The sequence below is a fragment of the Accipiter gentilis genome, chromosome 2, assembly GCF_929443795.1.
Source record: "Accipiter gentilis chromosome 2, bAccGen1.1, whole genome shotgun sequence".
Taxonomy (NCBI): domain Eukaryota; kingdom Metazoa; phylum Chordata; class Aves; order Accipitriformes; family Accipitridae; genus Astur; species Astur gentilis.
In genome coordinates, this window is record NC_064881.1 from 46,196,571 (window position 1) to 46,223,191 (window position 26,621).

General features: G+C 37.7%; 1 protein-coding gene across 9 annotated transcripts in view; it reads left to right on the plus strand.

Moving 5' to 3' along the window:
* The window catches only part of PHF20L1 (PHD finger protein 20 like 1), a 56,863-nt gene extending 33,362 nt beyond the window's left edge, over nucleotides 1-23,501 (plus strand). For 6 of the 9 annotated variants that reach the window (XM_049821734.1, XM_049821744.1, XM_049821754.1 and 3 more), the window contains 10 exons: nucleotides 3,681-3,899; nucleotides 4,098-4,154; nucleotides 5,471-5,575; nucleotides 10,023-10,187; nucleotides 10,575-10,756; nucleotides 12,685-12,784; nucleotides 14,979-15,174; nucleotides 15,576-15,945; nucleotides 19,382-19,547; nucleotides 20,681-23,501. In XM_049821734.1, coding sequence (XP_049677691.1) covers nucleotides 3,681-3,899; nucleotides 4,098-4,154; nucleotides 5,471-5,575; nucleotides 10,023-10,187; nucleotides 10,575-10,756; nucleotides 12,685-12,784; nucleotides 14,979-15,174; nucleotides 15,576-15,945; nucleotides 19,382-19,547; nucleotides 20,681-20,823 — 1,703 coding nt within the window. In that variant the 3' untranslated portion in view covers nucleotides 20,824-23,501. The remainder of the gene's footprint in view (nucleotides 1-3,680; nucleotides 3,900-4,097; nucleotides 4,155-5,470; nucleotides 5,576-10,022; nucleotides 10,188-10,574; nucleotides 10,757-12,684; nucleotides 12,785-14,978; nucleotides 15,175-15,575; nucleotides 15,946-19,381; nucleotides 19,548-20,680) is intronic. The other 3 variants (XM_049821770.1, XM_049821779.1, XM_049821788.1) reach the window with 1 other exon arrangement.
* The last annotated feature ends 3,120 nt before the right edge of the window (nucleotides 23,502-26,621 follow it).

Genomic DNA, 26,621 nt, shown 5'->3' on the forward strand with positions numbered 1-26,621 from the left:
TATTAACATATTTATAATAATAATATAACAATATTATCATTAGCTATTATTTTCTGTTGTAGCTCAGTCTAGATTATTTTGCTAGTAGGGTAACATTAGCTTAACTTTATGGGAGAAATTTTCACATAGGCTAAAAGGAAAAGGATTGTATACTTTTACATCATTTTATTGATAACAGTTTACTGCAGCCGGAACAAGAAATGGCTGATGTACAAAATTTTCAGAAAATGAGATCAGTCGCTTTTTAATAAACTCTTGCCAGTGTTACTGGCTGCCGTGCTTTTAAGAGGTATGCAGACTCTAGTGAGCTAAAGCTCTTGTTACTTTGGAGCTTTTTGTTTTACTCCAAACATCTAGTGACAGTCAGGTTTACCCCCTAATTTGAATGTCTGCCATTCTAATCTCTGCCCTGAAGTTCTCGGCTGATTCTTGGGATAGATACCTGAGGGCAAGCAAGAAATTTTCATGTCCTCATCCTTCCTAAAGAGATAATTTTGTGCAGGATCTGGTAGTAATCTGTAATATGTATTTAAAATGCGTTTAGATATAAAATTCATCCTATGCACTGGGAATTCAAAACACAAAATTAATTATGATAGAACCATGAATTATGCTGGTCATGTTATGATTTAAGTTGTATATTAATGCAGATGATGATATGTCTGTTATTAGGAAAGTTGAAACATCAAAAGCCATGGAATAGAGTATCATGCAACAAAATAAGTCACTTCACGTTGGTACAACTTATTTTAATTTGCTGAACTGAAATAAGCAGTATCACTTAAAAGCCCGTCTGTGCTGCTGCGCTTGTAGCACAGCATCCTGTTCTGTGCCTTTGCTTGCACGAGGAGGGGCTTGTGTCACTTCACCGTGCCAGACGAGGAGAGGTAGCATTGGAAACATGTCATAAACCGGACTGGAAAGTGCTGTAGTTTGCATTTGGTTTTCATCTGAAATCAGTCTTCTGATGATAAAATTGATCCTAGAACAATGACATAATCAGTAGTTTATCAAGTCTAATCTCTAAGCATCTTGCGGCTGAGTGTTAACTGCAGACCTCCCACACTTCACTGTGTGGGAGGTGGCTGACTAGACTCCTTAACAGGAATAAAACTGCAATTAAAAGTAACAGTTAAAAAAAAAGTTAACATTTCTATAAAGGAGACTTTGTATAAACTAATATTTATCTTGCTGTATTTGGTACTTGCCCTTCAGACTGTGATTGCCTACTTTGTCTAATTTTGTGGTTACTTGTACGGCGTAGTGATGGCACAATTGAAAATTAGACTTTGCAAGCCTTAACGCTTTATTTAGGATTTGAGAATTTAAGATTCTCGGTCGAGAATGATTTCTGATTAATAAAAGTAAAAGCCAAGAATAACATTGCCGTGTGTGCAGGCATAATAGTAATTTCTCTTTTCAGGTTACCATAGGAAGGCTGTCTGGAGAGCTCTGTCATTGAGATGGATATTTGTGTGACTGTAGCAGATTTCTGCCCATCATAACTGTTCCCTCAAAGAATTATTTAGTTACTAGCTGATTACTTTGTGAGATGTGCTTGTGTTGAAAATTGTTGAGATACTGAAGTTTGTTGTGTTGTGGCTATCAATATCTGAGCATGTTTGAATGTCCGAGGTCAGGATTTCTTCTGAGTAATGAAGTTTAAATACTAATTAATCTGATATTGAGACTAAATTTCTCTTGAGATTGTTTGGATGGAGTATTCTCACATCTTTTCATCAAAACAGCAGTGACCTAACCAAATTATGTGCGTTTGGGTGATCCTTTTGTGCTCTTTTTAGAAACGAGACAAGACGTTGATAGCATGATGATGTGGAGAAGTGTCACTTTTTTCTTTTACTGAGGTGCTAAAATATACTCATTGCTCCACAGATGGCAAAGCAGTTCAGTCCTGTAACGGAGACAAATGCTAATTAGGAAACCCAAGAAAAGAATAATTTGGATAATGTTTAGTGTCGAGAAGTATCCCAGCAAGCTAAGTCCGCTTGAAATACAGACAAAGGCAAGAGCTTGAATAGTAGACCACTCTTGAAAGGATTATGGTCTTGGGTGAGATTGTTGATTTGAGGTAGTGGAAAGGCGCAGGTTGCCTCAGCCATGGTCATGCAGCTCGTGTCTTGTGTTAGAAGCCAGCATGCAGAACCGAGCAGCTGCTTTTGGCTGCTGGCTAGACTGCATGGTATGGCCATGTCTTGCATCTTGCATCTGGGAACATCTGGCATTTAAAAGTGCTGCGTGGGGTGGTAGGTGATGCACCACTTTCTGTTGCTCTTGGTGCCTCTGCAGCTTTCTTACTTTGTGGCATTTTGGTTGTTTTCCCGAGAAGTCTGCCTAGGAGCTGGAGTAAGTTCATGTAACGTGTATGTTGTAGCGTAGTAGAATTGGGTTGGTCTGTCCAAGCCTGGAAGGCTGCCTGACAGAGTCAACCCTGAGATGTTCTTGCCTTTTCCCCAGAATCCTTTTATGACTGATAAATTTACTAAACTATCTTAACAATGCTTATTTAAATGTTTTTTTTGTTGTTGTTTTATTAGTGAATATATATTAAAAAAGGGGGGGGGGGGGGTGGTGTCTCAAAGAACCCACTCCAGATCATCTTCGTATTTTGTCTTGTTTAATATCTTGACCGCTAGCATGCTAGCAGGTATTTTTCAGGACTTTGGTTTTGTTTTTTTTTGGTTCAGCATTTTAACCCACGAGTGTTTTTTACGTGCTGATACTTTAGCTGGGCTCATAAGTTGAGAGACACCAAAGGTGTCTGGTGCCTCCAAGTATTTACAGCTGGCATTGAAAAACCTGAACCCTTTGTGACTTTGCAGAGATGCATTTTTGTACAGTATGTCCTCAGCACAGTCCTGAAATGTCCTCAATGGCCTGATGAAGATTAGGCTTTCCTAATTACATTTAAATGAAACTTTAAGCTTTCACAATATTGAACACAGTAATAGAGAATTTTAAATAACTTTTATTTTAGTTTGATTATTTGAAAAAATATAATTTGAGTTTTATTTTACCATGTTATTTCCTAATTTGCATCAGAATAAGATTAAAAATCAACTAAATATTTCACTGAATAAAGTTTTCTGAATAGTGTAAGGTAAGAACTGTCAGTATATGATGCTGAATTCTGACAAATTATCACAGTATTTTGCATGTAATTCAAATGTGGATTAAATACACACACGAAAGACAGTGAACAATTTAAACATTATTGAAATCAATGATAAATGCAATAAGCAGAATTGTGAATTTTATACATAGCACTTAAAAATGTTGTACCAGAGCTCAGTTTCTCTGTTCAGACAATGGAATGTTAACTTAAATGATATTGACAATGTCAGCACCTTTAACCCTTATTGTTGATGATGGTTTCTATTACAGTGAAATAAAAAGGAAACAAAAAGGCTTAAAAGCAGCAAAAGTACACTTAAACAATACAAGTAGTTTAAAAAGCGAGCGCAAATTCCAAAACAAAGAAACCTTCTGTGGCATGTATTGTCTTGTATGTAAGACTAAGACCTAGGCATTCATATGCAGTAATTATAGGATAAGTGTGATGATATTATTACCAGTACTTGACATTTCAGTGATCTGACCCAGCCAGTGATCTGGCTGCAATCTTTACAGAATGCCTAGTAAATCTGTCTTCTTGTTTTCAGCACCCTCGTCCCATGTACATGCCTTGCATCTGGAAATGCCTTTAACCAATAGTCTAAAGTTACCCAAAGGGAATAGTAAAAAAAAGAGGTCTTCCACATCAGTGAGCTCTGAAGGGACAGAGATACAGTGCTCTGTGCCCATAAAGGAGAAATGTTTTGAGAGTCTGAAGGAGAAAATATTAAAGAACGTGATTGAGAAGGACAAGCATTCAGAAGTTGGTAAACTACAATACTTTTTGTTTCCAGTGCTTTAGACAATAAAAATAATTGTAAAGTGGCATTAAAAATAATTTTATTGTTTGTATGTTTCTTCTTATTATGTACCATTAGGACTTTTTACGGTCTAATGATTTTACATGAAAGTGGGTCATCAGCCAGACATTTCACTTATGTCACATATTCTTCTTCAATTTGCAGGTGCAGTGAGAGTGGAAAGAAAAGGAAAACTGGAAGAGAAAAGTTCTTCAACATACGGTATGTACAAAGCAATAAAATTTTTAGGGAAAAAGGAAAAATTCTCTAGCACTTGATGTCTTTGAAGAGCAAATGTAAAAGTGTAAAATATTTCCTGGGCCCAGCTGCACTTGTTTTGTTTGTTTAGGTCTTAAAAACATTTGCTATATATATGACAAGTTTATAGTAGAAGAATAATTTTATAAGAGGAAATGAAAGTGCCCATCGCAAGGATTTGGAAGGGTCCAAAAGTACCTATGAGAGGCCTGGGAAAAAAAAAAAGTTTGTGTGTGTTTGGGGTTTTTTTAGTTGAATTAGGGATACTGCCTTTATTTACTTGTACTGACCGATTTGGCAAGGGGAGGAGAAAACAGTTAAGTGTTACTAGCAAAACATTTGGCAATTCTTGAAAGAAAATATAAATTAAGAGGGCTTTAGTTTTATCCTGTCTTTAAAAAAAAAAAAAAAAAATTATTAGAGATGAACAAGAATTTAGAATTGATTATACCTTGTTTTTCCAAGAGGTAAAATTTCTGTTTCTGTATTCCCCAAGAAGATAATAACACTCTAATTTGTGTGCAGGAAACAATCCTTAAATACTGACTTTAAGGACTTAGTTTCTGTAACAAGTCAATTTCCTCATTATTTATCTCACTGCTGATTACTTAGAAAATGATTATGGAGTGAAAATATTGTAGGATGTATTTTGTCTTGGGAGAATTAACAGGATAAATAGAATTTTCTGAGACAAAGTACTTGTCCTCATGTGTATACCAACAGTGATTAGAAGTGAGCTGCAGTGTAAAAAAATGTATCCTGAATTTTAGTCAGAATCAGTTTTGTATGAGGATGTCGCTGTGTAGTAGAAAGTGCTGACAGCATCAGCAGTTTTGTGATACTGAAATTTCCTTCAGATCACTTTCTGTAGGTCTAATATGTGTTTTTAAGACAATGTTATCTTTTTAGTTTGGAATTCTGCACTTTTGAAAGCTTTTTCTCTTGCCCAAACCTTTTTGTTATAAGCTGTAAGTAAAATGGATGTTATAAGCTATTTAAATAATGTCACTTATTTTGTGTGCTTTCCTATATCTTCTGCTATGACATCTCATTTGGAAATACTTACAATGGTAAAATCTTGTTTGTTGAGATTCCTTTGAACCATTCTACCAGCAATTAATAAGAGACATGCCCAAGATATCAAGTAAATTAACCGAATCATTTTGATCTGACTAGGCAACTGGAATACCTGATTTTGAATGTCATGTTTAGGTTAAGCCAGATGAAGCAAGTAATTTGGAATGGTACTGCTGTTTTAAAATTACTAATTTCTATTTCAGGTAAAAAGAAAGAAAAGGAAAAGGAGAAAAAAGAGAAAAAGGAGAAAGATCATAAATCAAAACAGAAAAAGAAGAAGAAAAAAAAGAAGAAATCTAAACAGCATGGTAAGTTCAATATTTATTTTTTTTTAAATTAAGCAAAATCATTCAGCATATTTATGGCATTAGATACTAAAACTTGTTTCTAAACAATATAAATGTCAAATCTTAGAAATTTCAAAGAATAAGTTTTGGCTTTAAATGTTGAAAAGACACTTATGTCTATGACCTCATTTTTGTGTTTATGGCCTGTCTCTGTGATGGACATAGATATTTCATAAATTTATTTTTTTTCTTCCTTTGAAAGATATGCTCGCCCTTCTCATCTCTTCAAGTCCTTCATTTGAAGCTCTGTATACACATCCTACCTGTTTTGCTTGGATGTTAAAATTGTTCTAGTATCTAGTCTGTTGCTGAATTTCAGTGATTTACTGTATAAAATGCAGCCCCTCCTTAACAGTTAATCCTTAGCAGCTGAGGTTGACACCTCAGCAACAACCTTGTCTGTTGTCTGGACAAATGGTGATTCCATTTGTCTTCATCTCACTTCCCTGTTCTGATTTTTTGATCATATCACTCATCTTTTTCTTTTCGCTGTAATTTCATTCCCTAGAGGGACAAAAATAATTTGTTTTTTAGCTATGAGTAGGTAGCTTGTGCTTTTTAATAAAACAAACCCTTTCAAACCACTTCCTGCTTTTTTTTTTTTTCCTCCTTATTTTAGAAGTACTCCTGTAAGACTGTGGTTTAAAGTTTTAGCACCATCCTTTCTGTAACTCTTCTTGGTATGAGTTCTGTGGAAAAAACTGCATGTGACACTTGGCTGTTTCGCGAAGCGCTCTGCTTGAGATCAGAGAGTCTAAAGCTTCGGACTGTCTGGGGTGCACTTGGTTCCCTGGTTCCATGCAGCTCTGACATGCAGTGGGTTCTGCAAACCCTATTCTTCCAAATCGATACAAATAGAGTACCTCTTGCAAATTAACACAGAGCTGTGTTCTGCTCAGTATTGTTCTTTGGTTTTATCTTGTTGAGGTCGTGAGGTAGTTTGTTGTGGGTGGGGTGGTTTTATAATTTTTTTATTCCGTTAGTCTTTTTGCCAACTTGTCTTGAAACTTAGAAGCTTGGCAGAGGTACCATGATTAGGTTCCAACTTCTAGGGGCCATGTCCAATGCTTGTAAATATCAGGAGAAAACCATATACCTCCCGGTGCCCCCCAAAAATAGGAATCTTAAATCCAGATGCAGAAAGCAGTGTGAGTAAAACTTGAGCATTTTATTCTTTGCAAATTCTTCTAGTGAAAATCTGTTTCTAGAAATCTAGAGGTATTCTGCCTGGATTTTTTTTTAAACTGGGGAAAAACAAATGCTTTGTCAGATTCTCACTCCAGTGTCTGACCTTGAGAAAGACCATTGAAAAATAATCTGTCAAAAGAAGTAGTCTTCTTTTTCTCCAGTACTAGCTCACTCAGGGCATGGGCAAAAATGAAAGGGTATGAGGCATGCTTCATTCCTTTGGAATCAAACTGAGGCATTTGGGGGAAGAACAAGAAGCAGGCACATTGTGTGCTTCAGACAAGTTTTGTGCAAGGCTTTAAAATGATCAAAAATCCCCCAACAAAACCTTTTTTTTGTGCTTTGAGTATATGTATGTTTGTTTATATATAAACCCCATATAACGCAGAAGGTAGGTAATTTCTGTTATTTATACTGTTCTGTTACGGTGAGGTTGGTAGCAATACCACATGAGGTAATCAACTCAACTACACATTGAGCTGATTCCCCTACAGTGAATATACTAAGGAAATGTGGTAGATAGTGTGGTTTTGACAGAAGGAGAAAGTAAATGTGAATACTGGCTTTAGGGAGGGTACTTAGGAGAGAAGCATATTGTGGAACCCATTGCAAGCAAACTGTAGGTACAGGTGGTAGCGGGAATGCTTCCTACAGAAGGATGTAGTTATAGGTATCTGATTACTCACATATTCAAAACAGTAAGTTTTAAGAGGAGTAAATGGATGGCTACTCTTAATTACCATTTGACCAGCGTAAGAACGACATGGACCTGCTCAGGCGGGTCCAGAGGAGGGGCATGAAGATGATCAGGGGCTGGAGCACCTCTCCTGTGAGGTCAGGCTGAGAGGCTGTTTAGCCTAGGAAAGAGAAGGCTCTGGGAAGACCTTATCGCAGCCTTCCAGTACTTAAAGGGGGCTTATAGGAAAGATGGGGAGGGACTCTTCAACAGGGAGTGTAGCAATAGGACGAGAGGTGACAGTTTTAAACTGAAAGAGGGTAGATTTAGAGCAGATATTAGAAAGAAATCCTTTACTGTGAGAGTGGTGAGGCACTGGAACAGGTTTCCCAGAAAGGTTGTGGATGCCCCATTCCTGGAAGTGTTGCAGGCCAGGTTGGATGGGGCTTTGAGCAACCTGGTCTGGTGGAAGGTGTCCCTGCCCATGGCAGGGGGGTTGAAACTAGATGGTCTGTAAGGTCCCTTCCAACCCAAACCATTCTGTGATTTGTGCTTCCATGACTTACCTGGGGACAGTCTCTCCTGTCACTATGATTAAGGACTGGTTTGGAAATGTTTTCCCTGAGACTGTTGCAAATAGCGTATGTTAGAGGAAAATATATCATGCTGGTATCAATATAAATGTCAATACTGCTGTATTACCAGTAGGCACAAGTGCACAGTGCTGTCTGTGCTTGTGTGTGTGTTCTAACAGCCTCATCCTGCTCCCCTCTCTCTGGCTAAGCAGGATGGGGGTCCACTGGTGAGAATATACAGATGTATACATGTACAGAGTGGATCTCTCCAGCAGCTGAGCTCAGACACTGTCTGCCCAGTAGCTGCCTCTGGAGTTGCTGGCACCTGGAGACATGAGTCTGTGGGGCCACAGCCCCGCTGCAGTACAGACCATCTCACTCGTATGTGCACTCTCGCACACTGCCAGAGTTGGCCAGGACGCCCCAGATTCCCGTAGCCCCCCTGGCTCTCACCATTAGGCACTGACACCCAGAGCTGGCCCTTGCAGATGCACTCACCCCTGGCTCCCAGGCCACTTCATCTGCTCACCAGCTGGCCCACCTTGATCTCTGCTAGCAATTAGACACGGGCACTGGCTCCAGCTGCTGCAGCGTGAACTCATGGGCCTCTGTGACCAGAGATCCTTTGCAAGTGGCTGACACTTCGGTCACTCCAGTCTCTCCAGGTGCTGGCACCACAGACGCATGGGCTTTTTGACCTGTCCCTGACTCCGTTTGCTGGCACTTAGACCCCCATATACACACCTGCACACTGAATACAGAGCCTCTCACCTGGGTAAGAGTTAGTAATGGGGTTTAATGAGAATCATAGAATAGTTGAGGTTGGAAGGGATCTCTGGTCCAACCCTCCCTGCCCAAGCAGGGCCACCTAAAGCTGGTTGCCCAGGACTGTGTCCAGACAACTGTTCAGTATCTCCAAGGAGGGAGACTCTGCCACCTCTGCCAGCACAGCCAGGACAGACGGTGCTGATCAGATGCAGGGCATGGCCAGACAACTGTACTGACCAGCATACTGTTTATACACAACTGGCCCTTTTTATCCTCTTATTCCTCTATTTTTCCCACACTTGTTCCTTCCCAAATCACTTGGGTCCATCCATTTTCCCCACCTTTGGTTCCTTCCCTAAACATTCTATAATAAGTCTTGCAATCCCAAAATGATTTTCCCCGATGTCCCATGGTGTGCCCCACCCTGGGCTGCAAATGCCCTTAGTCCACAAGGTGATCTGGAGAGCTGCTCTGGGGAACGCGTTGTGATGGGTTTCATGCCTGGATGAGGGGGATGATGGCACGGCTGGGACAGCCCTGGGAGGGCTGCGGGCAGGCTGTGTTTGTTGTTTGCCTGCTCGTCACGCTCCTCTGGGCTTGTGCGTACCCTGCTGGGATGCTCCCAGGCCCATCCCAGGAGCCATCGGCCCATCAATCACTGATGGCTCCTGGGATGGGTCTGGGAGCATCCCAGGAGTGTTTTCTTTGGGCTTCCTGTGCTCCTCTGCAGGTGTGCAGACAAGCTTTTATCACTTAACCTGACAGGACCATCTGGAGTTACTTCTAGGTAGCAATGTTGGTAGTGCTACCAACAGACCTAAAGCAAAAAGAGAGAGCTACCAGCAGCATTTCTAAGGATAGCAGATGGTACAGGATGAATTTTGGAAAAAGACGACTGTATAATGTTCTAGGAAAAATTATTCCTCTGTACATTCAGAGATGGGAGGGAGGGCGGAGTTAAATGGGTAATGCTTGTCTTGGCTATTAAACATCATTATGTTTCTTGCTGGAAATTTATTTATAAAATATGTTATGAAGAGCTTTTGCCATTTCATATTTACAGTTTCATCCTAATACCTCAATGTTGATATTCTTTACTTCTGAACATAATGTTGCATTACACTTAAATATTCTTTTTTTTTTTAATTTGTCATAAACTTTACTTTTGTAACAGCAACTTATTTTCTTGTAACTTTTCCAGATTATTCAGATTATGAAGATAGTTCTGTTGAATTCTTGGACAGGTGCTCCTCTCCATTAACACGGTCCTCGGGGAGCTCTCTGACTTTGCGCAGCATGTTCTCGGAGAAGAATACATCATACCAGTATCCAAGAGCTATCTTGTCTGTTGACCTTAGTGGAGAAAGTAGGTTGGCTGAACGGCAACTTTCAGTTTGTAGGTTTAATTCTTTAAGGGGGAGAATTCTAAGGAAATAATTTGGTTTGTGTTTGGGATTGTAGCTATAAATGTAGTGACTGATTTACACTTCATCTATTTAAATCAAAATGCTTACACTCCTTAAGCTGTTCTGCATTGTACTTGCTTTCGTTAAGTGTTGCTGCTCTGGTTCTGAGGAGATCACATTAAAGGCATTTTGCAAAATTCATCAAGAAATCTAATATACCAGCAGTGTGTTTGAGAGCCATTTTTTGCTATATGCAGGTTAAGATTTTTAACTGCCAAAACCCCCTATATTTCTGTAAAGTGGTGCATCTCTGCACACACAATTTCACATGTATTTATTTTTACTAGACCTTTCAGATGTGGAGTTTTTGGATGATTCCTCTACGGAGAGTTTGTTACTTAGTGGTGATGAATACAATCAGGACTTTGATTCGACTAACTTTGAAGAGTCTCAGGACGAAGATGATGCTCTCAATGAGATTGTTAGATGCATTTGTGAACTGGATGAAGAAAATGGCTTTATGATTCAGGTAAAGAAATTGGGGGGGGGGCGGTATATTTTTTCATTTAAATTTCTTGCTTGTGAAGGTGTCCTTTTGATGTGTTGGAGACCAAAGTTATGTAGAGAGCTGTAAATAGAACTGAACAATAACAAAATATTTTTATGTTCTGCACTTGACGTGACTCTGTTCAATGTATGCAGAACTATTACTCTAGGATGCGGTTTTTCTAACAAATCGATATGTAGAACAGATTTATAAGGAAAGGTAACCTTTTTCCTTATAGCCAGTTGATAAATTTGGAATAAAGTATCCTTTCCTGCACAGAAATCATCGCTTCTCTCCACAGACCATCCCGATTATACCAGCCCTTCTGGTTTGGCCCTTGTGCTTTGCAGTACCAATTGTAGAAACCACTCTGCTCACTGTAAATGTATCTCAGCTGTATCCAAGATCTCTGCCATACAGACATTAATATTGTCAGTAACTGTGATGTGTGTGATGTGCATGCTTCATCTTTAGAATAGCAGTTCTCAAACTAGAAATCACTAGCTTGTTTTAGAACCTGCTAAGATTTTAAATCTTACTTGGTGTAGAAAAAAGGGGAGAAGAGTATACAGTGTCTGCACAGCATTCAAGTGCTGATGGATTGCGACTGCTGCTGCTTATTTATTTGTACTCCAATAAAGGGAGCATTTCCCATCTAGTAATGAATAATTTAAAGTTTTTGTCTCAAGGAATTCATAATATAGCGATTAGATCAAATGAAAGCAACAGTAAGGAAGAATTCAGTTGTCAGTAACTTTAAAAAAGCCATGAACTTCTTGTTGTTTCTTTTTTTCCCCACTTGAAAACCAGGTTTGTATCCAACTATTTAAGTGGTACAGTTTCTGTAGAAAATATGGAGCCTTTTCAGTTGAGATTTGAAGGAAGGGAGTATGGCTGTCCTATGTTAATGGACTTAAAGTCTGGGAAATGACAGAAAGATCTGAAAACGAAGGGGACACTGTCCTTGGGAACACACTGAAATGCAGCGCTGTGTTGGAGGAACTAAGCAGGAGTCCAGCTATGCTAAAAATGTGGGAAAATGGACTAGCGTAGAAATTTTTGGAGAGAGGAGAGGAAGTTGTAGCCATAGCAGTGTAACAAGAGGAAAGGTGACTTCAGTGTTTTGAATAGGTTGACGCTCAAAAGCATGTCAAAGTAAAGAGGAGAGACTTTCAGTAGAAAACCAGCAGATATTTAGAACACAGGCAAACTCTTAGTTGAGAAAAGGAAATGTATTTTTAAGTGGTAGTTTCCTGCCCGTTTCTAAAGTCCAATGACAGCCTGATATTTTTCCTCTTCATGCCTTGTCTCACTGAGAGCAACCAGTTTGCTGTTTCTAGGCCCTCATGTCTTACCACTTCTATTTTGCTCTCCTATTCTCTTGTTTCTCCTCTTTCATTTTCTCTTCATTTTCTTTTTCTTTTAGATTTTCCATTGGTGCGATATTAAAAACACATCTTTCTAGCGCACTGGAGAGATGCTTTGTAAATATAAATAATTAAACTGAAGAGTTTTCTACTTTTCACTGTTATGCTGTAATGTATTACATTATCTTTCTACTTTACTGTAATATTATACTCCTGTCTTATGTTTCACTACTAAATATTTAGGTGCTAAAATACTGAATGTTGTAATAAAATATTATTAAATATTACATCTTCGATTTCTTTTTTTTTTTTCCAGTCTGGAATTTGTGGTTGAGGTAACTTTCAGAACTAGAGCTCTTTTTTAGCTTGATGTCTTTGCCTACCCAAACACAAATTGCCCAACTAAAATAATCTTACTCAAACCAGCTATTTAAGTTAAACTGCTGTTCTCTGCATTTTGACGATACAAGAAGTAGCTTCCGATTTTTTAATCTACTTATCTCAGTTTTAGTTTTTGCTTTTGTTTTCTTTTTCTGATGTCAGTGTGAAGAGTGCTTGTGTTGGCAGCACAGTGTATGCATGGGACTGTTAGAGGACAGCATTCCAGAGCAGTACATCTGTTATATCTGCAGAGATCCACCAGGTACGGGTAAACCACCTTTATCTGCATCTGTCTGCTTGGGATTTTTAAGCAGAGATGTTAGGCATTTCTTAAATTGTTAAAGCTCTGTCTGTTTTGTTATCTGTTATACTTCTTCGGGGCAAGTGATTTGAAGTTTGGCTCTGAGCAGAAACTTGCTTTCCTGTTAGTAACATCCTGTTCAGCTATGCTAAATCTTACTCATGATCTTAATTACCATTGCTTTAGTTGTTGAAACTTAATTCCCCCCAAACCTTAGCACTTTTTCATGTCATTGTAGTCTGAAAAGTCTTTCTAAACAAACCATTCTTTTCAGCGATCTGTTTTGCCTATACTTGGAATCACACCTGTTCATTTAAATATTTTTTTTTTAATAGAGAAAAAGGACTCATTACCACAGTGCACTGAAATACTCTGTGGATGTCATTTCATATTTATTGCGATTTTATAATGTTTGTGCTTGTCTAGAATTGTGTAAATAAAGGTGTGGAACTGAATATGTAAAATATGAAAAAATCTAGCACTTTTTATGGTAAATGATGGTGCACAAACAGCACATCTTGAACTCAAGCTTGTTAGAAAAAGCTTGAAATGGTACGAATTAGGAAAAGTTTATTTACTTTTAAACTGAATATACTTGATTAGGAGGATGTTGATTTAAAAATGGTTCTGTTCATGAACCCATTTTTCTTAGCAGTTATTTGGAGAAAAGCTATACGATTTGGAAGAAAGGTTTTAGTATTTTTTCTGGCAATTGGTACAAAAGCACATATATGTCTTCCGGTGAAATATCCAACAGTCCAGCTGTTTTAAAAGGGCAATGAGACTACACCCCCAAATTTCCTTTAATTCTGAATTTAAGAAATGAAATCTGAAAATTGTTTGCAGAGGTATAAAATAGCACCGTTTTTATTAGTTATTTTTGAGAAGGAAATTTAGGAAAATAGAGCTGGAAAGATGTGACTTTTTCCATTTGCCCCAATCTGAATCTAAATTGATGATATAGAGTCTTGTTTGATAGTTCTGTGTGGTGTACTCTTTGAGCAGTCAAGCTTTTTCTTATTAAAACCAACTAATTTGTCTTGTGTTCTTTCCCTGCACTGTACTAGGTACTTCGTTATCCCCTGCTATGCAGAGACTGTGTCCCTAATTTTTATCTTCTCTCCCTTCCTAACCATTACTTCTTTTCTTTCTATGTCAGGAGAAAAAGGTCATTCACAATGTCAGTATTTTAAAGTGTATTGGGATAATGGGCAGAAAGGAGATAGACAGGGTATTCTCCTGAAAGGTATGAAGGGCTTCCATCAACCCATTCTTTGTTCTGTATATGATGATAGTCTGATATGAAATTGAGTGTAAGATATTGCGGTCTTAGTCAGTCTGTTTGTCTGGGTTCCTCATTGTAAACAATAATATCAGAATAACTAGCATTATGCATTTCTAGTTTTGTTTTTTGGTTTTTTTGTGTGGGTTTTTTTTTTTAAATAGTTATTAAGTTACTATAGAAGCATTAGCTAAATACTCAGTCATGCCTGTTGGTTTACGATTGTAGATGTTGCCATAGGATGGGAGACCTAAGGCCCACTTACATCAATATCTTGTCTAGTAGTGCCTGGTAAAAGGCACCTCAGAGGAGAGTGTGAGAACTCTGCTGTCAGATAACTTTGAAATGTCTGCTTTCATGAAGTCTTCTCTTGGCTTCTAATAAATAGATACTGACTTCAGTACTGAAGTAAAATATTTGTCTTTTAGAAACAAACTAGGTGTTTTGGATATGTCCATATAAAATCCACTCTCTGAAATTTCTCTTGGTAACTTAGGTTTGCTTTTTTTAAAAAAAGTAAGCTGCAGTAGTTAGATAAATAAAATACTCATGTAAACTTTTTTTCAGTTTGATAATAGCACAGCTCTTGATATCCTCTACTTTGATTGCAAAGGTGATTAGATTTTCATTTCAAATGCCATTTAGAGAGGTCTTGAGATATCAGGTTTATTTTTGTTTACATAAGTGTTAAGAGTTTCCTCTTAATCCGTGAAAACTAAATTTTAATATATTAATAGCAAGATCTTGAATCATTCTTTGATGGATGTTAGGAGACATTTAGGAGAGTACAGCATATAATTATAGCACTCTAGTTTTAAATACAATTCTGCTGTGGCTTTAGATGGCCCTCAATTTGTTTATTGCTTACCCCAGGTCAGAGGTGGAGTGCCAAATATCTTTATGATAAAGACTGGCTTAACAATGGACACATGTGTGGATTATCATTCTTGAAAGAGAACTACTCTCATCTTAATGCCAAAAAGATTGTGTCAACACATCACCTACTGGCAGATGTATATGGTGTAACTGAAATACTGCATGGACTGCAGTTGAAGATTGGGATATTAAAGTAAGTATCGGTCCAGGTTTATTCTCCGTCTTTATATATTTAGGTAGCAGAGACTACCATTATTCCATATGCATTATTCTCTCACGTTAAAGTTCTTTCTTGTATAATAGTTTAAATAATTCAAGATGTAGAATACCCTCAGCTTCAGTGGGAGTTAGGTGTTCAGCACCTGAGCAGATCCAGTGTATTGGGATTATTGGTGATTTTTTGGGTTTTTAAGTCAATTTTTGTGTTAAAGGGACATTCTGGATTTATCCTAAATTGATAAGTGACCTAGGAATACTTACATGTTTGATAATGGTGTTTATCAATAGCTGTGATCTAGCAGAAGTGGATGCTCAATAGTTTAGGGCTGTAAGTGGTATCTCTATAACTTGCTTTTTTCCTCCCCTTCATTGCAGAAATAAGCATCACCCAGACCTTCATCTCTGGGCTTATTCAGGGATGCGAAAAGAACAAGAACAAATAACTGTTGGGGTAGAGAAAAAATTAGTGACTTTGCCAGATGCTGTTAATCCAACTGAAAGGACGTGTCACAGTCAAAACCATAAAGAGCCACCCAGTATACCCCAGAAGATGGAAGAAACGTACATCACAAGTGAGCACAGTTACCAAAAACCACAGAGTTTTGGTCAAGACTGCAAAGCAGTCACTGACCCTATGAGCTCAGATGATGAAGATACAAGTAGTTTTGAGGAAGATCAGGAATTTCACACAGAGAATAAAAACTGTTTACAATATTCTTTTAAAGATGATGGCATGAATGAGCAGGTAAGTATCCTTCTTCATCTGGGAAGTTTCTTAAGTGGAAAAATACGTTCAATCTGATAAACCTCAAGTGCATACAAGTATTTAGAAATGTTCATTGTTCTAAGTTGACATACTCTATCAAATGTCAGGAGAAATCACTAGAAGCAAAGTTGGATGACTGAAATAGTTTCAGGTGAAGTATACCCATTTCAGCTGGTGAATGAAATGCAAAGTTTGGTTAAAGTATTGCCTGTGCTAAAACTGTTTATGCTCAGTCCAGTTGAGGGGCATGGGATGGGTGGGAATCCTATGCTTAAAATGCAAAGTCTTGAAGAAAACTTAGGTGTTTTTGCGAGGTGAGGAAAATGGGACAAGTTTCCTTCTTCCTCTCAATTCTGTTTTCTACGTGTGGGTTTTTTTGTTGTTGTTTGTTAAACTGAGGTTTGTAATAGTGTTTATTATTGTACTGTGTTCTTCTTTTAATACCAACACTATCTAGAATTCTGTCCACAAGGAATGATTTACTGACCAACCAATTTCACCTCGTGTGCAACTTCTTTTGAGTCTTTTATATTGCATATTTCTTCTAATTAAATGTTTCACAGGTTTTTAGTCAGGATTATATTTGGCTATTTAAACATATCTCTCTCATTTTTGCATTAATGGTTTGAATCCATTACTTTGTGGAAAAGGTCTGAACTTGTTAGTCTGGTTTTAGTGAAGAGTTCTTTAGTGAAGAGAAGTTGAGCAAAAAACAAAGTGAAACAAACCTTTCTGTTTTCTACAATACCAACTGTGTGAGAATAAATGGCCCAACTCATCCCCCTTTTGAAGTACAGTTTCTGGTATGGAAGAAATGAGTAAGATACATCTTTTTTCTTTTAATTTTAGTTTTAAATGTGGCATGTAAGCTATATAGTCTGAATGGGAAATTTTGGCTCGTTCTAGTTAGAAATAACTGTTTGTATGCTAAATTGCATGATTATATTCAGTTTTTATAGTAAGGAGATATGCAGCAGTGTGAAATACACTTTCCTTCCAACAGTACCTTAAATTGTCATTGTAAAGAATATAAACATATTTAGAATTAAAAGAAAATACATGTGAGCAGTGGAACAAAACTAATGTTTCCTTCAGAGACCAAGGCATATATGTAAAAAGCTAGGTGCTGTCTGTTTTAAACCAGGAAGAGATCTGTTTGGGGCACTGTCTTTCCTTTGGGACACATTCAGTTCACCTTGTTGTCAGTAGTCAGCCTTGATATCTGAAATAAGGCTTTCTGTCTAGACTTAATCCACATTGAAAAGCTCTTCTTGGTTTCTCCATGAACCTGTTTGTACTTACCTTAAAACCATGATGACGCTGACATTGAAGTGCCATTTTTACAAGAACTGCCTTCTCTGTAAAGTGCCTTCTTCACCTCTCCTTGTCAAAATATTGGCTGGGGCTTTGGATTCTCCCTTCTAGCACCTGCAGAGCCTTGAATATTCTGATTTTCCTTACTGTTTTGTCTTATCCTGATCTACGGTTCTGTTACATATCTTCTTTCTCTTTATAAAACAGATTGACTGTTATCAAGTCCCTTTTTGGACTATGCATCATCTTTTAAATTGTATTTAGTTTCATTGTGTGTGCTTCTGAAAGCACAAGCCTTCCGCACCTGAACCTCCTGTTTATTTCTTCTTCACAAGCTGGATCCTGTACTCTGCTTCTCTTACTACCCCTGGCACTCCCTGATTGCCTACATTGATCTCTTAGCTTAGAGAAGGACCTGTTTGGTCTTGCGGGTTTTTTTCAAGGAGCATTTACTAGCCATTTGAATAAATACAGAGGCCATTAAAAGGCAGAAAAAGTCTTTTATGATGTTATTTAGATGACAAGTTATTTAGCTTTAAGACTTTAACTTACTGCAGTGGGCATCTAAAAGATTCACCTAACAGATGATTGTGACTTTAGAATTATGGACTTGGGTCCTCGTACAGCAAGGGAATTCTTCTCTCGTGGTTTTAGAGAGGGTCTGAAAATTGTAATACAAAGGGCATTTCTTATTTATGCTGAAAAATACCTTTATCAGATTAATAACAGTTTGAATAGTGAAAACACTGGAGGCAAACTTGATGTCTTGAGAAAAAAGATTTCATCTGAAAGGTTTGAGAGTTTAGAGGCTTTTATGACTTTTAAAATCTATCTTTGATAAATAACTCCTTTAATGAATATTGTGAGTATTAACAATACCTGTTCTCCAGGACTCTTTCATAAAGCTGCCAGCAGGTTGGTCCAAGTTTGATTTGTTTTTTTAATTGATTTTAAGTCTTAAAGAAAGTTGTTTTGCTCAAGAAGTAACTTAAAATCCATCAGTCCCTATTTTGTTCCCCTCTCTTCTCACTGTTGCCATTCTTGACTCGAGGAAGAAATACTTTAAGAAAAAAATGGTGTTAAGTCTGTTATGTGATGTGGAAAAGAATCGGCTGAGCACTTCTTCAGAGAAGTGTATTAATAGGATAAAATTCACTCCTTGCTCTGACATTTGCCATGAACTGACGCTGCGTGAGCACACGTATCCAGCATTCTAGTCCCTAAAATAGAATCATAAATAGTGAAAGAACTTCATCAGATATGAAGTCATAGTGGTTATAAAATAGAAACTGTGGATCGTGCTAATCAACAGAGATGCTGAACATTTTAACTCATTAAATCCGGTATACTTCCTTTGGTCATTTCCCTTAGCTGAAACGTCAAATACAGAAAGATGAGGAACTTGTGTATTATATCTGACTTGCTATGAAGATACTAATTATTTCAAAGAAGTCAATCTTCCTCAGAAACTATGTTTGCATAACTGTGTGTTACTGCTCTTGTAACTATCCCCAAACATGTACAATTCTGTCCCAGACTTGCGCTTGCAAGTGGCAAGGGACCATAGCAATAGTAGGAAGAGAAGTCTTTTGTCTTAATCCACAAATAGAATGGCCAGCTTATTTATGAAAAATAGTGACTGACATCTTGGATATTACTGCATTTTAGAGAGTTTTCCTTCATTCTCTGGCTAAAGTTGAAACAAACCTTAGGGTTTTGCACATTTTTTGGTGACAGTAGACCGATGCAGTTCACTTAATGATTTAAGTCACAACTTATATAAAAAGGTCACAGAAATGCAGTCTGTCTTATTGCGTTAAACAAAGTGCTTGAGCTGGTAAACTTTACCTCTTGCCTCACTCCCCCAGTACTATACATGCTCATTTGTATGGAATTTGCATTTTGTTTGGTTTAGTCTATTGGTGTGTCATGGTATGTGGCTTTCCAAGTATGCTTTTTTTGTCAGGTAGTCAGAAGTACAATTCTAAACCAGCATAGTTTATCACATGACTCAAGTGTTGAAAGCAACACCAGAAATTAAAAGAACACAAAAAAACCCCTCTTAAATGGCAATTTTTTTCTTTCTGTTGCTCCTATGAAGAAGAATTCTGCTGAAGGAAACACTGTGTTTGTTTGTAATGAAAGAAAAGGCTCAGAAGAACAAGTGGACACACATCTTCAATGGCAGCTAAATCTCCTTACCCATATAGAGAATGTACAGAACGAAGTCACCAGCAGAATGGACCTGATTGAAAAAGAAGTTGATGGTAACTGCATTACCAGATACTTGTTAATACACCTGTAACAGCATGTTTCATAGCCACTGTGTTGAAGGCACTGAGGATGGATCTTTTAAGTATTGTATTGAAATTTGGGTACCCAAAATTATAACCAGAGCTTGTACCCTTGATCCCCCCCACCGCCTTCCACGAGTTTTCAGTGCCCAATAAAGTAGCTTAAGCACTCAGGACCCCTGAAAATTTAGCTCAAGTTGGTGATATTAGGCAGACTTCAGAAAGCTTAGATAACTTGTCCAGTCTTTGTCTGGATAAGAATCATAAAGTTGATGGATTTTTCTATGCCTGGAGTGTTTTTGGCCTGATTGGTTTAGTAATTGACAATGTTTAGGAAAAAAAAATGCGTTCGTTCTGCCTTCAACTTTGGTTTGCTATATATTAGTAAGTAACTGGTTTCAGGAAGGCAAATCAGGCTTCATGAGAAAACCTGAATGAAATTACAGTGTAGGTGTAAATATTACAGCACGTAAGTTTAGTCACCAGTCATAAAAATTAAGAATGAGGTGAGTTTGTAGTTTAGTCATAGGAGTCTCTAATTATCTTTTGACAAATAAAGTAGTCTTATTCCTATTTGCAGTTTTACTTTCAATATTCCTGCTCTTACTAGGCAGTATTTCTAGGCTAACAGGGTTGACCTTTTCCCTTCTCTGCCTCTACAAGCATAGCAATTCCTTGAAAATGTTTGCTGAAGATTGGAAAACCATTCTGTAATCTGGACCCTGTAAACAGGAGCCTGTTGAAGTGACAGAAGCAAGCCTTGCATTTAAGGGTTGCTTTTTCTGTTGCAGAACTGTCATAGCAAGAAGATCATGAACTAAAGTTTCTTATATGTGTGTAGAAGGTAAATTGTTAGCCAAGAGTATAATTTGCACCGAGGTTACCTTTTTATAGTAACAATCAAATCAGAAGATATGTTTGGATCGTTTGAGTGAAACACGGACTTAATTGGTGTTTCCCTAATCAAAATTGCTTTTGTTGAAAATCACAGCCTCAGTATATTTTCCCTTCTTATAAAAGACAGAATAAGAAAGAAAAGTTTAATTTTTATGTAAACTGTTTCTTGAAGACTTTTTCTAATCAGCTTCTTCCTTTTCCTTCTGTAGTTTTAGAAAGCTGGCTTGATTTCACTGGAGAACTGGAACCACCAGATCCTCTGGCAAGATTGCCTCAGCTCAAGCGACGTATCAAACAGCTCTTAGTTGACATGGGAAAAGTACAGCAAATAGCAACGCTTTGCTCTGTATGACAAAAGGAAGAATAAATAAATACAAATAGATTCTTCACAGTGAATTTTCTTACTAGCCACAAGACTGACAGGAAGACAGCAAAAAGCTGAGCATTTATCTGGTTCTTTGCTGATTACATTAATAGCCTGAAGCTTTAGAGAGAGGAGAGGAAATTTAGAGTAAGGAATCTGGTATATTGAAAATCTGAATATTCAATGTCCAGGCTTCAAAATGTAATATATTACATACTGAGAAGTGTTGATATAATTTTAACATGATAAACAAGAAAATGCCCGCATACAAGAAAGTTGAACAAACAAAAACTCTGCGAAGAACAATGCTACTATCTTGAAACCTTTGGCAAAAAATTATTAATTTGCAGAATTCAGCTGACTAAAAATTCTTGGGAACTGCTTTTTTTAATGAATTCCTCTTATCTTGCTAGTGAAAGATAGACACAGAGAGATATGTATCCTCTCTACAAGGAAAGTTTTTAGATTATTTCCTTCTCTCGTGAAAGTTCAGGAAAACGAACATACTAGCTTTGATTTTTTTTTTTTTTTCTGAAAGAAATTACTTATCATGGTCTCCTTTTTAAAATATTTTTTTAAATAGAAATCCTTATTACAGCACCCTTAGGCTCCTTGTAAAATATAAGTGGCAAATAGTGGTCAGATGTGCCAAACAATATTAAAACCACTGGGATGAGAATTTAATTATGACTTACATGAAGGCTTTTCCAAAGTCCTACTTGGTGCCAGCAATCCATCCAAAATTGTGTCTATTTTATATTTTTTTATGTTCTATTGCAGTATTCAGGATTTGAGGTACAATTTTTGTCCTGGGTAGCTCTGTTCTGGTGTTGGCCCTCTGAAACTTTACCATCCTCAGCTGGGATGAGGAATGACAAGAGCAGCAAAACTGTCTGTGGCTTTGAATATAATAAACCACTAGAATAAATATCACAAGATAGATTATCCAAGATGTTTTTATAAAATCTTTCAGCTTCAGTGAATGAAATGTCCTGAAACCAAAGGCAACCTACTTGCTCTGTTAGCTCTTGCTGGATTTTGAGCCCAGGACTTGCCCTGTGCTTATAAGTTGCCGTTGTACCCAGTGCTACATACATATTTGTATGTGTATGTATATGTGTATAGATACACATGTACATATATACATACTATATACATTTATATCTACACATGTCTAGTTTTATTACAATAGACTTTAAGAACTGGTGGTTAACATGAAATGTTACCTTTTAACAAGCAGTTTCTAAAATTGAAAATAATGTATGTACAGGTTTTGAAATTTGTAAAATATGACTGTTAAAAGGAGGCTATTTAACTGATGACGTTAAGATACTTGAACATTTTATGCCTCACATCTGTTTATCAGTTCTAGTTATCTGTATAAATGCATTTTAGAACCGATAGACAGTAAACTTGAATTTACCTTTTGATAAGAGTACAAGCCACTGTACATTCAAAAATTATTTAAATTTGCAAACACACTGTTCTATATGTAAGGTACTGTATGTAAAACTGTTTATTAAAACTATTCTGCATACTCTACATTTTCCACTTTTCTTCCTGATCTACATACAAATGTAAAAAAGAAGTGATTGTTATAATGTACAGACCATCAAAAATCAAAAAATCCTGGAATGCCTTTTGAGGATGCATAAAATTTAAAAATGTGCCAAAGATGGATTATCTGGGAAAGACTTTGCAACCAGTGCATTGAACTTTCATGATAAAACCATTATTGAGAAAGAAAGCAGCGTGGCTGGTTCATTGCTAAAATAAACCTACCCTGACATTTCCCATCTGTCTATCATATCTGAAATTATCACTCTTCATGTCCAAAGCAAACTGTAAACCCCTGTTACAGAGTGGTTGCTATTTAAAAAGTCTTGCCACATCAAGCTTATAGGAGACATTACAGAGCTGCATGGTAACATGGAAGTTAATTATGGAATCATGATTGGCAACTTCATAATGCAGAAAGAATACAAGAGCTGAGGAGTTGTTGACATTTTTATAGCAACTGTTAATAAATAAAATACTCTGTGTTATATAGTTGGATGCTTAAATAACTGCTTCAAACAATATGAATAGTTGAGTGACCTACTTGCTTTTGGATATGTGAGACTTTTATATATTATTCACTTGCTGCATATCCTTGAATGTGGTACTGTGTGTACTGTATAAGAGAAGTGTAAATCCGGATGAATTACTTTGAAACAAAGTGGAGTGTATTTACCTAATTTATACAGCATACACTGTAGCAATATTATGCAATGTGTGTGCATGCGTGTGATGTAATATAATTGTAAATGTTGCTGAAGGTTAGCTGGACCGAGAGATTCCAGGTGGGAGGACGGACGTTTCATTTTTACAGAGATGGAGGAATGGTATTCTGAAAAGGAAATCGTAAGGTCAAAGTTAAGGTTGCCCTTGCAGCTTTAACTTGTCTTCTGTTTGTATATGTAATGGTCTCTAAATTTACATGAGTATGTAATTTTATCCCTCAGGATCCTGCCTTATTCAGGATGGGCTGTGCTTACAAAAACAAATAACCTGTTTGTTATTTTTTTATCTTCATTTCTTGTGTAGTCGTGTATTATAAAAATTTCTGCAAGCTTTCATATCTTCTAAGAAATACAATCTCAGTGTCCTTATGGACAGTGCTGTGATGCATTGTGTATTGCTTGAATGCTTCACAAACTTGTCTGAGTTTGCTTTCTCAAAGTGTGATGTTAGTCTGTAACGTGCACATTAGTTTTGGCCCCAGTTTCTCAAGTATTCAAAGGTTTGGGATGCTTTTGGAAGTTTTTCTTTAAACACTTACAAGTCAAGTGCCATAAAAACGCTAAGTGTTTTGCACAGAATGTAACCTACAGTTGATTGCTTTGCTCATGTGCCAGTCAAACCTGATGTGATCTGGCTCATACCAGTATTTCTTCTAGTTGGCCTTATCGAGAGACTCTTTTTCCTGTAGGCATCGTTTTCCATCTGTCTTCCTACTTCTTCTGTAAATAAGCCAGGGATCTACACGCAGTCTATTTGCAGCATCATTTATTGGGGTGTGAATTGCAATTGCTTGTGCTGTATGATGATGGAGGCAGACCCTCTCTGAGGAAGAAATAGTATATGGCAATGTAAGGACTTCTTTTTGAAGTAAAATTTTTAAATTTGCAGCCTTCTTTTAACTTCATATAAGTTTTCAATAGTAATAAACAAAAGGGAAAAGCTGTTTCACAAGGCTAAATGGCAAGCTTGCGGTGCCTTTAAATGCCCAGCTTTTTGTCTGAGGGTTGGTGTTTTCATGGAGGTATCAGGGTGATTCATTTCAAAGCCTCTTCCTTCCTGTGACCATACTGTAGGCATCTACATCAGGAATTCTGCATTTTCAGTTGCAGTGATGGCAGTAGGACATCAGTATTGCAGTCATAAATGAAATGTAGTCTTGGTGACATGGTCAGATACCACGTGACGGGGCTGCCTATGTTTCAGTTATAAAGTGGAGGTACTTTAAGTCGTGGCAGGGAATGGGTTGGAAGATGCTTCCAGCTAACCCTTTTCTTGGGTAGCTGTAGGTTGAGTAGTGCCCATATTTTGGGTATATTGGCCTTAGATGCGTAGGTCTTTGTTCAGCTATGGAGTAATTTACAGTGGTAGAAGCCTGTCATTCTCTTTAAAATAGTCGAAGAAGATGGGTTGCAATTTTCTGATGGATTTCATGTACTTGCTTGGTGGCAAAGAATTGGAACTGTTCTTCCATGGGTGCAGTCCTCTTGTATGGCTGACACGCACCTGTCTCTCGATTTTTGTCTCTGAGCTTCTACACGTGCTCCTCGTCTGTTCTGGAGCTTGCATCTGTTTCTCCTTTTGTTCTTCAGCTTTCTGCACTCTGGCTTCTCCCGTGATTGATGCCCAGAGGGTTTCGCTCCTCTGTTCTCGTGCCCAGTTCTTTCTGGCTGCTGTGGGAAGCAGTCATAGGGAAAGGTCTCTCCTCTCCTGTCCTCAGCCTCCAGTGTGTCCTAGGAGCTGTGCACGGTTGGAGTGTGTGTACCGTGATCAAAATGTTCAGATGTTTTTGCTGCCTGCCTTTAGTGAGCCTCTTCTGATCTTGGGCAAGTGGTGATCTGCCTCTACTCCCATATGGCTTCTAACTTAACTAGACTTGAACGCATATTACAGTAAAACCTCTCTGGCACTGTTTGGCCCCAGCACTCCTTACCAAACTGAAGGTTGGGATGTAAAGGAGTCACTTGAAGATCACAATAAAATTATAAAAGTGTTTTGATGCTTGCAAACCAGAATATTGTCCCTTTGTATTTGAAGGGAAACTGCAACTATTTTTCTTCACTGAAACTAAAATTTAGACGCAAAAGAGATCCTGAACTGAACTGGAGCTTGATGTAAAAATCAACAACAAAAGTAGGGGGTGGGAAGCACTCTGCAAACAGGGGCTTCATAACAAGAAGTGTGCAGTCAGGCCATCTTGACTGCTTTGCCCTGTTAGTAGTTATATGGAGGTGCTGATGTGTAAAGGGGGTGGATGCAATGATGCCATTCATTTGCAAACAGGACCCATCTTTGCCATGTCAGGTTTAGAACACTGGAACCATAGGTTTTCTCTCTACTGCTTAGGAGTGTTACAGTACATGCACCTTAATTTTGGAGGGCTTTATTAAGGTCAGAGGCTTAATCACTTTTGAAATGCCCATTGCTATTCTCACATTTTATTAGCTGCCACTTTTTGTTTCTGTTGTACTGAGTTCATATGGCTCTAGGTCATCATTTTACAGAGGATGTTTGAAATACTTCAGTAATGGATTTTATTATACTCTGTTATGTCCTGGGCACTGGGTGTGGGGGTCTGTCTTTAGCAATAAGTATTATACACTATGTGTATATCTGTTTATATATGGAAAACAAATATGGAGCATGTAATGATGGTGAAAATACACTGCACAGAGAGCAGATTGTGCATTTGGCAGCCATTCTGCACCAGCCTGAACAACTCAAATAAAAAAAATTGGAGTCCACATGGAGAAAATGAACTAGCGTGAAAAATCATTCAGGAGTGAATTTCCCTTCCCCTACACACTAGGCCTGTGTGTAAGCACTACATGAGCCAGCCTCATTCTATGGATTGAATAACTAAAGCTAGTTCAATTGCTGTTTATTTCAAACAGCAGCCTTCCTTTCTTTAAAACTGGCCAGAGCCACCTCCGTTCAGCTGTAGCCATGTGTGTCAGTGTATTGTCACTAAACACTCTGAGAGCGGCAGCAGTGCACTATTATTAAATCTTCTATGAGAGAAGCAAAATACTTTCTTCTGTGATTTGTTTTTTATAATAGCAATAATGTTGACTGCATTCTAATACTCACAATAAAGGTCTGTTGAGATTGTTATGTGCCTGGGCTCCCATTCAGTGGACTTTTGTTTTGGTGAGCTAGCGAGTGCTGGTATACGTTTTAAAGCATTAGGGAATCTTCAGTTGCATTTTTTTGCCTGTAGTCAGTAAGCTATATGCAGTCATCGATACTCATTTATTTGTATACATTGCAAAGCTTTAGGGAATCTTCAGTTGTATTTTAGCCTGCGGGCAAATTACGGAGTCAGTAAATTATTTACAGTACTGAGTTACTTACTGGGTGGTGAAATAATTAGAAGACTTTTCTGTTCCTGAGCTGCTTTGGTGTTTAACAATTTCGGGGTTTGAGTTTTGCAACGCACTTGGTTCTTGAAAGACGATGTCTTTCAATGGCTCATTCACAGTGATGGCATCTCTTCTCGTGGGCAG